The 15,333-nt window shown below is 52.9% G+C and overlaps 1 protein-coding gene and 1 pseudogene across 1 annotated transcript; both read right to left on the bottom strand.

The window, feature by feature from the left end:
* Nucleotides 1-695: 695 nt before the first annotated feature.
* LOC138099897 (keratin, type II cytoskeletal 6A-like) lies at nucleotides 696-6,636 on the bottom strand (annotated as a pseudogene).
* A 2,138-nt stretch (nucleotides 6,637-8,774) lies between these two features.
* LOC138099941 (keratin, type II cytoskeletal 5-like) lies at nucleotides 8,775-12,410 on the bottom strand. The gene is made up of 9 exons (XM_068997560.1): nucleotides 11,925-12,410; nucleotides 11,340-11,554; nucleotides 10,984-11,044; nucleotides 10,780-10,875; nucleotides 10,370-10,534; nucleotides 9,991-10,116; nucleotides 9,379-9,599; nucleotides 9,103-9,137; nucleotides 8,775-8,983 (listed from the first exon to the last, which is right to left on the bottom strand). The coding sequence occupies exons 1-9, from the start codon at nucleotides 12,408-12,410 to the stop codon at nucleotides 8,775-8,777; spliced, it is 1,614 nt and encodes a 537-aa protein (XP_068853661.1).
* Between the last annotated feature and the right edge of the window lie 2,923 nt (nucleotides 12,411-15,333).

Genomic DNA, 15,333 nt, shown 5'->3' with positions numbered 1-15,333 from the left:
GGGATCCTTCTCCCGATGCTCCCGTGCTCCCCCTCCTCTCAGGACACAGACAGGGAGGAGCAGGAGATGGGAAGGCTCTGAGAAACAGCCGGTGATGAGACCAAATCTTCTCAAATGACTCTAAAATGACACTTGTAGGGAGATTCCGTGGTGGCACAGAAACCCCCCACTGCTCATGGTTTGATTGCAGCTTATTGAAGAAATTTCATAAAATCCGTATAAAAAGTTCAGCAGGAGCAGAAAATGGGAGGAACGAGCTGGTTACATTTTGGCACAGAATTTCCCAACCCTCTTCTTTGCCTCCCTCCACTTCCCATAAAAAGAGAAGGAAAAAGAAAAACAAAAAGAAAGAAGCTAAACCAGAGATGTTTTTCCAAGTTACGTAAAATTTATGGTTTGGGTTCAACAATTGTTGTTCCTTCTTTCTTTTCTCCCCCGCTGGGTTTCTAACCCATCTCCAGCTTCTGGGAAGGGGAATGATTTTCTGCTGGGACACTTGTGAGTCACATGGGTTTGGGCTTGAAATTATCCCTTCTGGGTGGGTGAGGAATTAATTGGACATTAGAGAGAGCCCTTTCACCTATGGAAAATTAGGGCTGAATTTTGGGATGTAGGTAGAGCAGGAGAGCCCTGGAGTGAGCCAGCAACGCCAGAGGAACTGGGGAATGGAGAAACTGCCCGTGGGAAGACGTTTTGTTTTCAATTCCTTAGGAATGTGGGGAGTGAGGGAGGGGTAGCGGGGAGGGAGCACCACGGGCTCAACTCCCCCGGAGCAGGTGAAGGAACAGGCTCTGCTTCCATGGACCAGAGGTAAACCGAATTCTTGCCCCTCCTCTGGATTGGCACCGGGGCACTGGGAAGGTGCTAGCTGAGCTCTGACGTTAATGAGACTCGTTAATGAGACAGCTGATTAATCACTGACAAGCTGCACTGGCCAGCTGGGGGAGGGATCGCTCCCAAGCCGAGAAATAGCGCTGGGAAGGTTTTCCCTTAATGGCAGAGTGACAAGCGGGGATTTTGAGATGATTCCAGGCTTTGCGCTGGCAGGTGACGGCGCTGCTCGCCCTCCCCCGCTCCAGGTGAGTGGCTCAGCTCCGGTGGCTCTTCTGGGTGGTGCTTTTCGACACAAACCTCACGCTGGAGCTGCTTCCTGCTCCGGAGCCGAATCTCCCGGCCCGGCAGCTGGAGCCGGCGCCGCTTCCCCCCGGTCCAAGGCTGTTGTTGAAAGCCGAGCCCAGCCCCAGCGTGTTCCCACCTCTGCAGCTGCTCCCAGATGAGACCACGGCTGCGAAGGGCAAGCAGGGGCACTGAGTTTGTTTGAAAGAGTACAAAGGAACTTCAAGCTTTAGTTTCACACATTCCAGTTATTTCTTGGACGGTCTGTCACTGCCTGGATTTCGCACATCTTACTCTCCAGCCTTTCTTCCTGGCCTGAGACATCTGAGTCTCCCAAGGGACAATCTCAATGTACGAATCCCTTCAAATCAAGATCAAGGAAAATGTGCCTCAGGCTCTTTGGTGTCCCTAGTCCCACCTAAAGGGCTGGAAAAATTAGGCAGCAAAACCTAATTATGTTAATTTTTGTGCCGATAACCACAAGCTGCATCTTCCTTGTCTTATCCTCAATTCCAGGTACAATCAAGGAATCACTCTGTATATTTTTGTGAGATGAACTACTTACAAATATTCACGGCACCAACGCCTTCTCCAGCCAGCCTGGAAGAAAGAGAGGATGGAGAAGTCAGGGCTCGTTATTTAGGATAATTTCAAGCAAGATTTTGGCACCAGGGACCTTGGAAAACAGATCCAAGGGGGGCTGGGTCTGATGGGGAGCATCTAAGAGGATTTGGAATGTCCCCTGTAACTGTGTAGGATGGGGGTGAGTTTTCTCTGCAAGATTTGGTGGCACTTTTGGCTCCTTGCAAGGCAAAGGTGAGAACATTTCTGGATTTGGACATGATTTGGTTTGCAGGGGGAACTCCCACCTGCACTCCTCGCCCTCCAGCAGCTTCCTGTAGGTCGCGATCTCGATGTCCAGGGCCAGCTTGACGTTCATGAGCTCCTGGTATTCCCGGAGCTGCCGGGCCAGGTCGGCCTTGGCTTTCTGCAGGGCTGTCTCCAGTTCCTCCAGCTTGGCCCTGACGTCCTTGAGGGCCACGTCCCCGCGCTGCTCCACATCAGGGGTGGCCGTCTGCAGCCCGGCCACCTACAGGGACGGGAACAAGTCCAGTGCTCATGTGGTGGGTTTGGATACCGATTCCCAGGCCCCCTCCAGCCACGGGTGGAGACGGGAGTGCCCCATGTTTGGGGAGGTTCTGTGTCTGTACTTGTTTCTTCACGCTGTCCATGTCTGAGTGGAGCTGCTGGACCAGGCGGTTCATCTCAGATCTCCACCCTCGTGTTCTGGAGGTCATCCCCGTGCCGGCCGGCCGAGAGCTGCAGCTCCTCGTACTGGGTGGGCGGGGAGGTGACTTATGGGGACAGGCAGAGACTGACCCTGCTCTGATCCTCTCTTGACCAGGACCACACTCATCCCCTTGAGCTTTAACGCATTTCCTTCCTCCTTCTGTCTCCTTCTGCTCCTCCATCTCTCGTTATCAAAGCAGCATTTTCACATGGAATTGTGAAGGACCAGGGATTCGTTAAGGTTGGAAACCAAGTCTAACTGCCAAACATCTCCAAGGAACTATTTGAACTCCTCTCAAATCCACTTCATTTTACACCTTATCCCCCTGTTCTTGCTGTTTGTTCTCTCCAGTATAAATCACCCTCTGGGAAATGCTGAACAAAAAAATCTCATGCTTGTTTTCACCTCCTTACCTTCTTCTGGTACCAGGACTCTGCCTCGGCGCGGCTCTGGTTGGCGATGTCCTCGTACCGTGCCTTCACCTCAGCGATGATGCTGTTGAGGTCCAGGTTTCGGTTGTTGTCCATGGACAGGACCACAGAGGTGTCGGAGATCTGGGACAGCTCCTGTAAGTCAAACAAATTCATTTTCTGTCCCAAATGTTTCTCTGTTTGTTTCTCCTGGGCCAAGGTGTAGAAGAGGGATGGGGAGGAGCTGCAGCACTGACCGGTTCTTGGGCTCTTCGAGCCTCTGGACACCAGGAAAATGGGGGAATAGCAGACTGGGAAATTTGGGATACTCTTACTGCTTCGTAGAGGGCTCACAGGAAGTTTATCTCCTCTGTCAGGGCATCCGCCTTGGTCCCCAGATCCACCTTGTTCACTTAGGCAGCATCTGCATCCTGGAACGGTGACAACGGCGGTTGGACCAGGCCTTCTCTTCTTCTTCTAACACAAACCTTTGGAGTTTCAGATTAAATTAAGAACTGAAATTCCATATTAAACCAGAAATGGAGGATTTTTTGATCTCTGTGCCTTTAAACAGAGCCAAGAGTGAACTGATTTCTCCCCTCCACCTTTTTTTGGGAGGGGAGGAGGGAGGGTGTCCATGGATCCAAGCACTGAATTTCCCTTTCCTTGCCAGGGCCCAGACAGATATTTTGCACGATACTTGAAGCAGCAGAAGCTTCTTGTTGTCTCCTGCAGGTGGGACCAGGGGGCTGTGGGGATCGGGGTCGGACACGGACAGGCTGAGGACTGGAGGAGCATCTGGTGAAGCGACGAGGTCCGGATGACCCAGAGCTGATCTGGGGGACCAGGACACCCCCGAGTTTGGGATGAGGGACCTGAAAAAAGGAGGAATTATGGCCCAGCACTGCCCCACTGGCACAACCGGGCGTTTCTGCTTTCTGGGATGACTCCACCTGTCTCGGTGCTCTGGGCCCGGCATTGCTGGGTACAAAGGGTGATTTGAATGTGGTTTGCCTTTCCAAAGCTGTGCCTGTTTTGGTGGCGGTGCCTTCTCACCTTTTTGAGCATGACAAAGTTGTTCTCTGCTGTCGTGCACTTGTTGATCTCCTCCTCGCACCTGTGGGGAGGGAGAGCTCAGAATCCCTTCACAGCCTCCGCCAGGGGCCGTGCAAACCCCCTCTTCACACGAGGAGAGACCAAAGGGTCTCTTCCTGGGGGCGTTTACCACCAATCCACAGATTTTTGGAGGGAACAGCGCTGGACCAGAGTCCTTGCTGGAGCTTTATTGTTTCTACTTCTACGTCACTGATCATGATGGACAAGGCAGCACCCCTGGGGAGGAGGCGTCTAGAAAAGCTGCAGGCCCTCATTAAAGGCACCTTTTGTCCCGTGAATGGGAGCCTTGTGCTCCCGAAACGTTCTGGGTGGAGCCGGGGCTGAGCTCATCGCCACACCTGGTTAGTCAGGAGAGCCGGGATCCCGACGCGGCTCCCGCGGGATGGCCGGGGAGGAGGGCGGGGTGGCCCGGGCAGGGAGAGCCAAGGCTGCGCTCTTGGGAAAGGTCAAAACCCAGCGGGAGCCTGGACTGATGCCCAGCTCCCATGGAATGATTAAATGGGGGAGATGAAAGAGAGAAAGAGAAGGAGTTCAAAAGAAGGAGTCCGTGCAGGTAATAAACCATCGGCCTCTCCTGGCCCTTTCATGGGGGAAGATTTATTCCAATCAGGATTATCCATCCCTGAAAATCATTTCCATTAAGCAGAGCCCCAGCTTTGCAGCAATTTGTGGGTCTCGAAGCTCTTGGCCACGTAGAAGAGGAAATGAAATCTCTGTTGTCCAGATGCTGGATTAATGTTTGGCCCAGAGGAATCAGAGGTTTGGGTTGGAAGGGACCCTAAAGATCATCTCATTCCAATTCCCATATTAGGAAGAAAATCTGGGAGCCAAGAAGTTTAAAATAGATAAAGGTGGGAAGGACAAATTCCTAGGAAGTGGGGCAGGAGCCTGATGTCCTTTTGTAGGTGTAGATGCAAGAGGGTGGTCCCTGCCCAGCAATGTGTGTGATGTCATTGAGCTTCCCCCCCAAAATCCCCTGATCCCGAAGGAATATTTGCCACTTCCTCAGGCACAAGCAGAGCTCTAAAGTCTAAGCCGCTTCTCTGACGTGGCCTTTGACTGTCCAGGGATTTCGTGTGCGTGCTGATTTCCTTTCCCAAGGCAGTCAAGGATGTTCCGATGTTGCTTTGGGACTGGAGGGAACTTTTCCTGTTGGGAAAGGTGGCACAGAGTGTCAGGCATGTGATCCTGGGGAAGGCAGAGCAGAGGGTTCTGGCAGGGTGCGTGTGCCCTTGCTGGGAGCTGGGGTGAGCACCTCTCTCCCACCTCTCGTTTTTCTGGTTCCCCATTGACAATTTACACTCCTCATTTATTCCCATCCATTCCCAGTGGATCCCTCGTGGCCATGGGAGCAGACACAAGTACTGGATGGATGTTTTCCCCAAGTGCAAAGAGCAGAGGAGAGAGGGAACTCCTGCTCCCAGCAGCCCAAAGAGCTGCTGAGCTGAAACTCTCGCCCAGGCAACTTTCCCTGGGGTGGGAGGTAACTCCTCGCTTTCCAAAGTGCTCAAACTCTCCAATACATTGAACGAATTCTGATTTCAGCTAAGAAAGGAGAGATTTAGATGGGACATGGGGAAGGAATTCCGCACTGTGAGGGTGGGGAGGGGCTGGAATGGATTTCCTGGAGCAGCTGTGGCTGCCCCTGGATCCCTGGCAGTGCCCAAGGCCAGGCTGGATGGGGCTTGGAGCAGCCTGGGGCAGTGGGAGGTGCCCCTGCCATGGCAGGGGTGGGATGGGATGATCTTTAATGTCCCTTCCCATCCAAACCTTTCCATGATTCTGAGGTCACCTTTTGTGGGCTGTCTTGGGCCTTTTCACTGACACAGGAAGAACAGAGTGAAGGAAAACTGGACAGGTTTTTCTGGGGGGTTGTCTACCTGACCTTGAAGTCCTCCACAGTGTCCTGCATGGCCTCAAGCTCGGAGCTGAGCTGCAGCCTCTCCCCTCCCAGAGCCTCCAGCTGCCACCCCACGTTGCTGACATGGGCTCCAGGTTATTCTGCACCATTTTCTGGTCTTTCAAGAGACTCCATTTGGTCTCCAGAACTTTGTTTTGTTGCTCCAGGAACCACACCTGAAACCCATCAGAAGAATATAAATAGTTCAGTATCCTCAACTCAAAACTTGCCTTGCTTGTCATGGAATGGAGGTTTAATATGGCAGGGGTTGTAAATATTTTCTGTAATTTAAAGCATGATTAGATGGGCGTGTCACCAAAAGATCATTGGTAGGAAGATTCGGGAGCCAGGAGAAATATTCAACTGCAAGGAAACCTGGAGAAATAATTTGCTCCGCATCCAGGTTGTCAAAAAGAGCTGTAGGGAGAGCCTCGATATGGAACAAAATCCTGAACAAAACCTTTAACCCTGCTTTAATGATTAAGAATTAAATTTCTAACGTTGAGAACTCCCTGACCCCATCTCCAGGCAATGCCAGAGCTGGAGGAGCAGAATGTGCCTCACCTTGTCGAGGAAGGAGGCAAATTTGTTGTTGAGGGATTTGATCTGGTCCTTCTCCTCCTGCTGCACCTGCTGCATGTTGGGGTCAACCTCCAGTTCAGGGGCACCAAGAGGTGCTGGTTGACCTTGACCTCTTGGATTCCTCCAGGGCCGCATCCAAGCCCTGCTCCTCCAGCTCTGCCTCCTGCCCTTGGGCTGTGTCCTGGTCTGGCCCTGGTCCAGGGCCCTCTGCTCAGAGCCATCCTCGTGCTCGCCCCGAGGTTGTGAAGGCTCCTCCTGCTGAAGGCTCCAGTGGCCCTTCCCACACCTCCAGCAGTGCCGTGGGACACGGACACACAGCCGAAGCTGTTGCGCTGGACGGGCGTGGCGGAAGGAGCAGCACCCAGCTCCAAGAGACCCAGCACTGGAAGAGGACAATGAGGTGAGGTGGAAGAGGAGCAAGAATCTTTGGGAGTTGGGATCAGGAGTCCCCTCAGCCTTTTATGCTTTTGGAGAGCTGGGCTTGACCACAGCTCAAGGGAGTGAGCTCACGGGTTCGGTATCTGGCACCCAGCCACCCCCACCTGCTCCAATACCGCGGGCTGGCAGCGACAGCTCGTAAAACTTTCTGACCTGTATTTTCTAAGCTGTTTTTCAAAGAGGAGATTACTGGTGGGGCAAAAAAAAAAAAAAATCCATTTCCATCCACAAGTTGCCTTTGGGCTTGGTTTTAGCTTGGTTAAATGGGTCCTGTTCAGTTTAAAGCTGATGAGACTGAAGTTGCTGCCAGAGGGAATCCAGAGGTGGGGAAAATGCCAATTTGATGTGCTTTGCTAAAGAAAGAAACCTGACTGCCCCCGGATTTCCAGCCATGGTGGGGTAGTGACAACCTCTGCTGATCCAGGCAAGAAGTTCCTGTCTTGGTCTGCACTCCTGAGCTTTGCAGGCAGAACTTCACCTGCACTGAGGTGCTGCTGGTAAAGGTGGGGATTTGGGACACACCAGAGCCTTTCTGGGAGCCTGGGTGCTTTGAGGCAAAATGCTGAATGATGAGAATTCTGCAAGTCCAGGGTCCCCTGAGAGAAAACAGCCTGAGGTGTGAAAGTCCTGCTCATCAGATGAGTCACAGAACACCCTGGGCTGGAAGGCACCCACAGGTACCATCGAGTCCAACCCCTGGCCCTGCACAGACACCCCAAAGTCCCACCCTGTGCCCAAGGGCATTGTCCAAACGCTCCTGGAGCTCGGCAGCCTCGGGGCTGTGCCCATTCCTTGGGGAGCCTGAGCAGTGCCCGGCACCCTCTGGGGAAGAACCTTTCCCTGATCCCCAGCCTGAGCCTGCCCTGGCCCAGCTCCAGCCATTCCCTGGGTCCTGTCCCTGGTCCCCAGAGCTGAGATCTCAGAGATGCCCCTCAGGATGAAGCTGCAGCCCCTGAGGAGTCTCCCCTCAGTCTCCTCTTTTCCAAGGTGGACAAACCAAGCACCCTCAGCTGCTCCTTGTGTGTCCCCTGCAGACCCTTCCCCATCCCTTTAGCTCTGGATGGAGCCTTGATGCCGGACAGCGCTGAAATAACAAAGCAAACTCCAGCTCTGCTGCTGCCAGTGGGATGTGGACCGGAGAGGCTGGAGAAAGATGGGGAGGTGCTGAAGAGGACGACCCACTTCCTTTCCAGTGCCCTGAGGGTCTTTTGCTGTCTCACAGCCTCCTCTGGGGACATTATTCCTCCCAAAGAGGGTTACTCTGGGGGTTTAATGGGTCCTTTCCATTTCTCATTATGGTAATGGCTATGTTTTATCAGTCCCTGCAGGAGATTTGTGTGCAGAACAGATGAGCTGCAGCACTCATTTTCTTGGGAAACACAGATTTATATCCCTCTGTGACTCACCCCCTTTGGTTACAGAGGTTTGGGCACGACCACCTTGGCATAAAAGGCTGAGATGTTGTAATGTAGGAATTAAGATAGAAGGACTTTCTCTAGAGCCAAGTAGGAAGGGTAGATGTCTGCCCATCCTCACAGAAATGGAACATCCGAATGTTCTATTCCTGTTAGATATGAGGTCCATGGTGCTGGAGAGGGAGGAGATGTCTCAACTTGTGTGTGACTTTTTTTACCTTCAAAGCAGCAAAGTTACTCTGCTGCACCAACCACTCTTTGCCCCAGGGTATGAGAAAAGAATTGGAATTAAATAGAGGATGCGACAATTAATTCCACATGCCTTTTATTAGACAAGCACTGGGAAATGAGGAATGTTGAGGGTCAAAGGACAAACGGGAGCACAGCATCTTTTCTATAAATAATGACAGATGGGTTTGATTTCCAAATCTTTTGAAAGAGCTGGGTGAGGACTGGACCCAAGAGAAGCCTCATCACTGGTGGCACTGGGGCCTGGAGTCAGCTCCTCAGTAACATCTCCTGGTGGAAGAGCTGGTAGAGATGGACTTGAAGCTGGAGCTGCTCCCTCCGACCATGCATGAGCCATCCGTGCCGTGTCCGCTTGCGGAGCTGGAGCCCATTCCCAGTCCAGCACAGACCCCACCTCCAGCCCCGCCACTGAAGGTCAGGCAGTTCCCGCTTCCATATCCCATTCCTGAAGTGGTTCTGGTCACAGCTGCCAGAGGAAAACGCCCTCGTGAGAGACATCCACTGGCAGTGGATGAGTGGGATGGGCTCTGAGCAGGGGTGGGAGGTAAAGGAGAAAGTGCCAAACTCTCTCTGAATGTTACTTACAGATGTTCACTGAGCCAGCAGCTTCCCCAGAGAGCCTGTCAGGGAGCAAAAGAGAGCCAGTGAGAGTTCAAGGGGAACCTGTCAGCAGGACCTGCTCACAAAGGCAGGAAGATTTCCTTGGAAAATTTTTGAAAGGTGAGAAGTTTGTATGATAGGCAGCTCTTCCCAAAGAGCTCCTCTTCACAGGCACTCCCAGGTCTGAATGCGGGTCTAAACCTGACCAGGCTCCGCAACTGCACTGCACCTCTGAAAACTGGAATATAAAATCCCACCCACCTGCTCTCCTCGCCCTCCAGCAGCTTCCTGTAGGTCGCGATCTCGATGTCCAGGGCCAGCTTGACGTTCATGAGCTCCTGGTATTCCCGGAGCTGCCGGGCCAGGTCAGCCTTGGCTTTCTGCAGGGCTGTCTCCAGTTCCTCCAGCTTGGCCCTGGCGTCCTTGAGGGCCACCTCCCCGCGCTGCTCCGCGTCGGCGATGGCTGTCTGCAGCCCAGTGACCTGCAGGGGAAAATCCGGGTTTTCATTCCTTATTGAGAGCATAATCCAGCTTTTTGTGTCCTGAGGTCCCGATCCCAGGTCTGATATTTGGGTTGACATCAATAGGTCTTAACTATCACTGATCCATGAATTGAATTCAATCCATTGACCCGATCCATGTTCTGAGCCAGGTCACAGTCTGGATTTACCTCCACAACTCTCAGCATCTCCTTGGGGTCATCGACATTACACTGAGCAACTCTTGGTGATGTCACTGCTCTGATATAAATCCTGTCATGTTCATTCCTGATTCAGCAGAACTCCATTCGATGAATTTATTTTTATTCCCTGGACAACCCAGAGGTCAGGTCACAGTAAGAGTTACATTTGATGCATTGGCGGTGCCCTTTACCTGTTTTTTCACGCTGTCGATCTCGGATCGGAGCCGCTGGACGTGGCGGTTGAGCTCTGAGATCTCCTGCTTGGTGTTCCGGAGGTCGTCCCCGTGCCTGCCAGCCGTGGCCTGCAGCTCCTCGTACTGTCACAGAGAGGAACAATCAGTCAAGGGAAAATAAGCGGAATTTAGAGCCCAACAGAGTGTGGGTTTGGGGGTGTTTGTGCTCCAAAATGTGTGCGTGTTCCCAATCCCAAATTAACGCTTCCAAATTTCATAGGGTTATTAAATCTGAAGACATTCTGTGTTTCAGAATCACAGTGGGACCCACCTCCCCGGGGGCATTTGGGGATGTGAGTGTGGTTTTCCCACTGCAGAAGCCTTCCCAGGCACTTACCCTGGACTGGTACCAGGACTCAGCCTCGGCACGGCTCCGGTTGGCGATGTCCTCGTACTGCGCCTTCACCTCGGCGATGACGCTCTCCATGTCCAGGCTCCGGTTGTTGTCCATGGTCAGGATGACGGAGGTGTCGGAGATCTGGGTCTGCATCTGCGACAGCTCCTGCAAAAGCAGCAAATATTCCCGTGAGTCACAGGGTGAGACACAAACGTTGCTCAGAGGATGGAAAGCCCCCAGGTTAGAGGGGTGGACAAAAGGATGTTTCCAGGACAGCTTCATGCAGAAATGTGAAATGGAAAAAACAGTGAATTATTTAGTGCAACAGAAGGGAAAATAATCAGCCCTGAGGCTCTGAAATGGGAAGGGAAGGCAAGGACTGGGAGAAGAATGCAAGCGCTGGTGCTCACAGCTTCGTAGAGGGCTCTGAGGAAGTCGATCTCCTCCATGAGGGAATCCAGCCTGGCCTGCAGCTCTGTCTTGTCCAGGTAGGCAGCGTCCACCTCCTAGGAGAGGAAACACATCAGCAGAATGAGGTGAGTTTCGGAGAAGCAGAGGAAAAGCTGGAGAAGGGATTTCTTGCCGGGCCGGGAGGCCGTGTGGGTCCCACCCACCTTCTTCAGGGTCACAAACTCGCTCTCGACAGCCGCTCGCTTGTTGAGCTCCTCTTCGTATCTGTGGAATGGAGGTGGAGGGGTGGTCTAGGCTTGTTTAAAAATAATTTCATCATTTCTAATGGACCAATTTCTAATGGACTAATTAGAGGACCAGCCTCTAATTTTTTTTTGTATGTACAGTTCTGCACCTTGGTCTTCTTGTCCTGTAATTTTCTGTCTGTGACTTTTCAGCCATATTTTATATTAAGCTCAGGCCTTACTCAGAAGATTAAATCAGCACAAAGGCTTTTTCCCCTTGTTTTCTGCATCTATTGCAGTCCACCCAGGCCCAGGCAGACCATGAACAGACTCACTTGTTCTTGAAGTCCTCAACGAGGCTTTGCACCTTGCTCAGCTCCCCTCCCAAGTTCTCCCTGTCTGTCATTAGGCTGCTCAGGTGCCTCCTGAGGTTGTTCAGGTAGGTCTCAAAGAGGGGCTCAATGTTCTTTCTCACTGTTTTGTTCTCCTGTTCTTGCAGAAGGGCCCACTTGGTCTCCAGGACCTTGTTTTGTTGTTCAAGGAATCGGACCTGCAGAGAGAAGGGTGTTTTAGGATGGTCTTCCTTGGAGACGTGAGGGACATCCTGCGAGGATTCACTTGCTGGAAGGTGGGAGCTCTCAGCCCTTGGGGAGCAGCTGACAATTTAAACACTCCTGCTCTCTTTCCCAACTCTGCTTCCTTACATCCTTACACCACTTTGTCCCTGTTTTCTGGTCTCAGCATTCCTGAAAGACGTAAATGGTCTTCAAGCTGGAAACCCTCAGGATTTGTTCCCAAGCTGCTGATGTTAGAACTGCAGTACAGGGGCAGCAAAATTGTGGATAAAGATAAAATTCACCCTTGTTTGTGCTTCCCCACAAAAGAGTCACCACAGCACAACCGGGAATCTCAGGTCTCACCTTGTCGATGAAGGAGGCAAATTTATTGTTGAGATTTTGAATCTGATCCTTCTCGTCCTTACGGATACTCTGGATGTTGGGGTCAATCTCCAGGCTGAGCGGCTTCAGAAGGCTCTGGTTGACTGACACTTCGTGGATGCCCCCGACTGGGACAGCAGGGAATCCAGGGCCACCACCAAACCCAAAGGGACCAGCAACTGCCCCACCAAACCCACAGGAGATCCCAGTGCCAGCACCAAAACCTGCAAGTCCATAGAAGCCACCACCTCTTCCAGCCACAGAGATCCTCTGGCATCCGCCAAGGCTGTGGAGGCTCCTGCTTCCAAACCCTCCAGGGAACCTTCCGTAGCCAGTGGTGGCACCGCAGCTTCCAGTTTGGGATGCAGGGCGCAGGCAGAGGCTGGAGCTGCTGGTGTTTGGGATGAAGGCAGAAGCAGCGCTGAAGCCGGTTCTGCCCTGGCTCCTCACGGTGCACTGGCGGGACATGGCAGCTGCCAGGAGTGATCCAAGGAATGAAGGAATGAGAGGAAGTGGCTGGAGGTGAAGTTGTGCTCCCCCAGCCTGGGACTGGCCCTTTATACCCTCATGAGGAGGGGACGGCTCCAGCGTGGGGCTCATCCCGCTGATTAACCGGGCCCGGCACACCCACAGTGAGTTCACCATGAGCACCTACAGAGCTTTCAAAAAAGTGCAGGGGTTGCATTTTTTTGGTGTTGAAATATCTGAGAAAACCTCGATAGTGGCTGCTCAGCTCCTGTTTGCAGCCACCCTTTTCCCACTCCCTCCTTCCACTGCTGTGGGAGATGGTTCCTTGTTGGGCAAGTGCTCGCTCATCTCCAGTCCATGGATGAATCAACCCGAGTTGTGTAAGGTTGATTTGGTTGATTTTGGAATGTTGGTTCCTGGTGCAAGGTCCGAGCTCTGAGAAGTCTCTGATCATGGTTTGTGGTTTTGAGCAAACTCCAGAGGGGCATCAGCACCTCAGGCCCCAACCTGATGGAAATTTTTCTCTTGTTCTCGTGCCCAAATGAGAGTTCTTTAAAGCAGAACTGGTACAGGAGAGGGAAAGAGGTGATGGAGGGAGAGCCAGGGTGGTGATGAGGGAGTCTTGGAGCATCCACCACCAAAATCCAGCTGGGGAGTGGGAAGGACGTGGAGGGAATTTTATGAACGGTGTTCTCAGACCTTTTCTTCCTGTGAAAACTGTCCATGTTCCACAGAATCATCAGGGCTGCAAGAGACCTTCAGGATGACCCAATCCAGCCGCCAGCCCAGCACCACCATGACCACCCTAAACCGTGTCCCCAAATGTGCCGAATCACCCTGATTTGGGCTGGCAACAGATGGTGAAATACCAGAACCTGCCCCAGACGGGAGTTCCCGTCATCTGTGATGCCACAAACCCTGACTTGGCGATTTCTCAGGGCTTCACCTGCACAGATTTTTGAGCTGTTTCCTGACTCATGGGACAACCTTGTCTCTACACGGTGTTACCAGGCTGCCCTCCCCACGCCTGTTGGCTTCCCCCTCTGATATCCCTTACTCACCAGGAAATTCAGTGCTTACGACATTGCTCACGGACACCTCTCTTCACTCCTATGCCCTGTGGCTTCCAAGAAAAGCCAAACAGGGCATTGCCCTGGTGAAGGACACAGTGCCTCCGCTCTGGCACACAGGAGATTCTCCTAGAGCAGGCAAGATGCTCCCAGGTCTCTCCCAGTGCCTTGTCCGGATGCCCAGGAGTGGATGCGCTTTTCCCAGCCCCTGCAGCCCCTGGGGTTTGTCAAGGTTTGTCTCTGCTGCGGATGCCCAAGCTGAGCAGCCACCCCTTGGAGGAGCTCCCACAGAGCATTCCTGGCAATCCATGGCTTTCCCCAGCCATGTCCAGGCACCGGGATGTGCTGCAGGTGTTTGCAGGTGCATCTTTCAGGAGCTTGTCCTGGCACACGTGGCGGCTGGACAGAAAAGTGAGGGTGACCAGAAGCTCTCAGGAGGGAAATAGGCAGTTTCCCATCGTCTGTTTTTGCCTTTCAGCCAAGCTTTTTGATTTTTATTTCTATTTTACTCCCTGTTCTTGTAACATTTCCATTACACAACCTGGAATGACAGTAACTGTCTTGGGAGTGTTTCAGCTCCTGTGTGTTACAACAAGCAGCCGTTTTTAAGAGAGAGGAGCTCCTGTGGCTGAGCCTCGGGCTGTGCTAAAGAACTCTGTAAAACCCTTAGTGGCACCAACCTGCAATCAGCTCCCTCCACACACTGCAAATCCTGGCCCCTGAGAGCCAGCACCATCCGTGTCATTATGACTAAGGCTTTAATCTGGGCTGGGCTGGAATTAATGGGGATCATCTTCTCCTGCTGAAACACCGGCCCCAGGTCATGGCTGCAATCTGACGGGATGCAGGAGGTGACCGCCTGGTGACCAGGGCCCTGCTCTTGAGCTGTAGACTCAGCTGGAGGCTGGTTGAGTATCCAGAGGTGCAATGCCCAGGAAGAACAAATATTCCAGCCCTGGCTGGATCAAAGGCTTTGTTCTCTCTGTGCCGTGACCCAGGTGTGCATGCAGGGGGTGGTACCCTCTGATGTCTCTGTTGGACGTGGGACCAAGTGTTGTGTTGGTGTCACAGATGACGGAAACTCCCGTCTGGGGCAGCTTCTGGTATTTCACCATCTGTTGCCAGCTCAAATCAGGGTGATTCGGCACATTTGGGGACACGGTTTAGGGTGGTCATGGTGGTGCTGGATTGGGTCATCCTGAAGGTCTCTTGCAGCCCTGATGATTCTGTGGAACATGGACAGTTTTCACAGGAAGAAAAGGTCTGAGAACACCGTTCATAAAATTCCCTCCACGTCCTTCCCACTCCCCAGCTGGTTTTTGGTGGCGGATGCTCCAAGACTCCCACTAATGCCCCATGTATTGACCCCTCACAGCATGAGGGGCTGGAGTGGGTCCAGAGATGGGAACAGAGCTGGGGAAGGGGCTGGAGCACCAGGGAAGGGTCTGGTCCCTCCTCCTGAGGGAGCTGGACAAAGGAGGCCCAGGGGAATTCCCTGAAGGAGGGGGCAGCCAGGGGAGAGTCAGGCTCTGCTCCCAGGGAACAACGGGACAGGAGGAAGCAGCCTCAGGCTGTGCGAGGGGAGGTTTAGGTTGGACATCAGGAGGAATTTCTCCATGGCCATTGGCAGGGGCTGCCCAGGGAGGTTTGGAGTCCCCATCCCTGGAGGTGTCCGAGGAAGGACTGGAGGTGGCACTCAGTGCTCTGGGCTGGGGACAAGGTGGGGATCAGGCACAGGTTGGACTCGATGGGCTGGGAGGGCTTTTCCCACCTCAGGGATTCTGGGGTTGCACAATTCCATATCCTCGTGGTTAGAGAGGCTGTGTTTGGGCAGCAGCGGGAAGGCCGTTGGC

The sequence above is a fragment of the Aphelocoma coerulescens genome, chromosome 29 (assembly GCF_041296385.1).
Source record: "Aphelocoma coerulescens isolate FSJ_1873_10779 chromosome 29, UR_Acoe_1.0, whole genome shotgun sequence".
Classification (NCBI taxonomy): domain Eukaryota; kingdom Metazoa; phylum Chordata; class Aves; order Passeriformes; family Corvidae; genus Aphelocoma; species Aphelocoma coerulescens.
The sequence above is the reverse complement of the archived record's forward strand: the minus strand, read 5'-3'. Positions and strand labels throughout refer to the sequence as shown.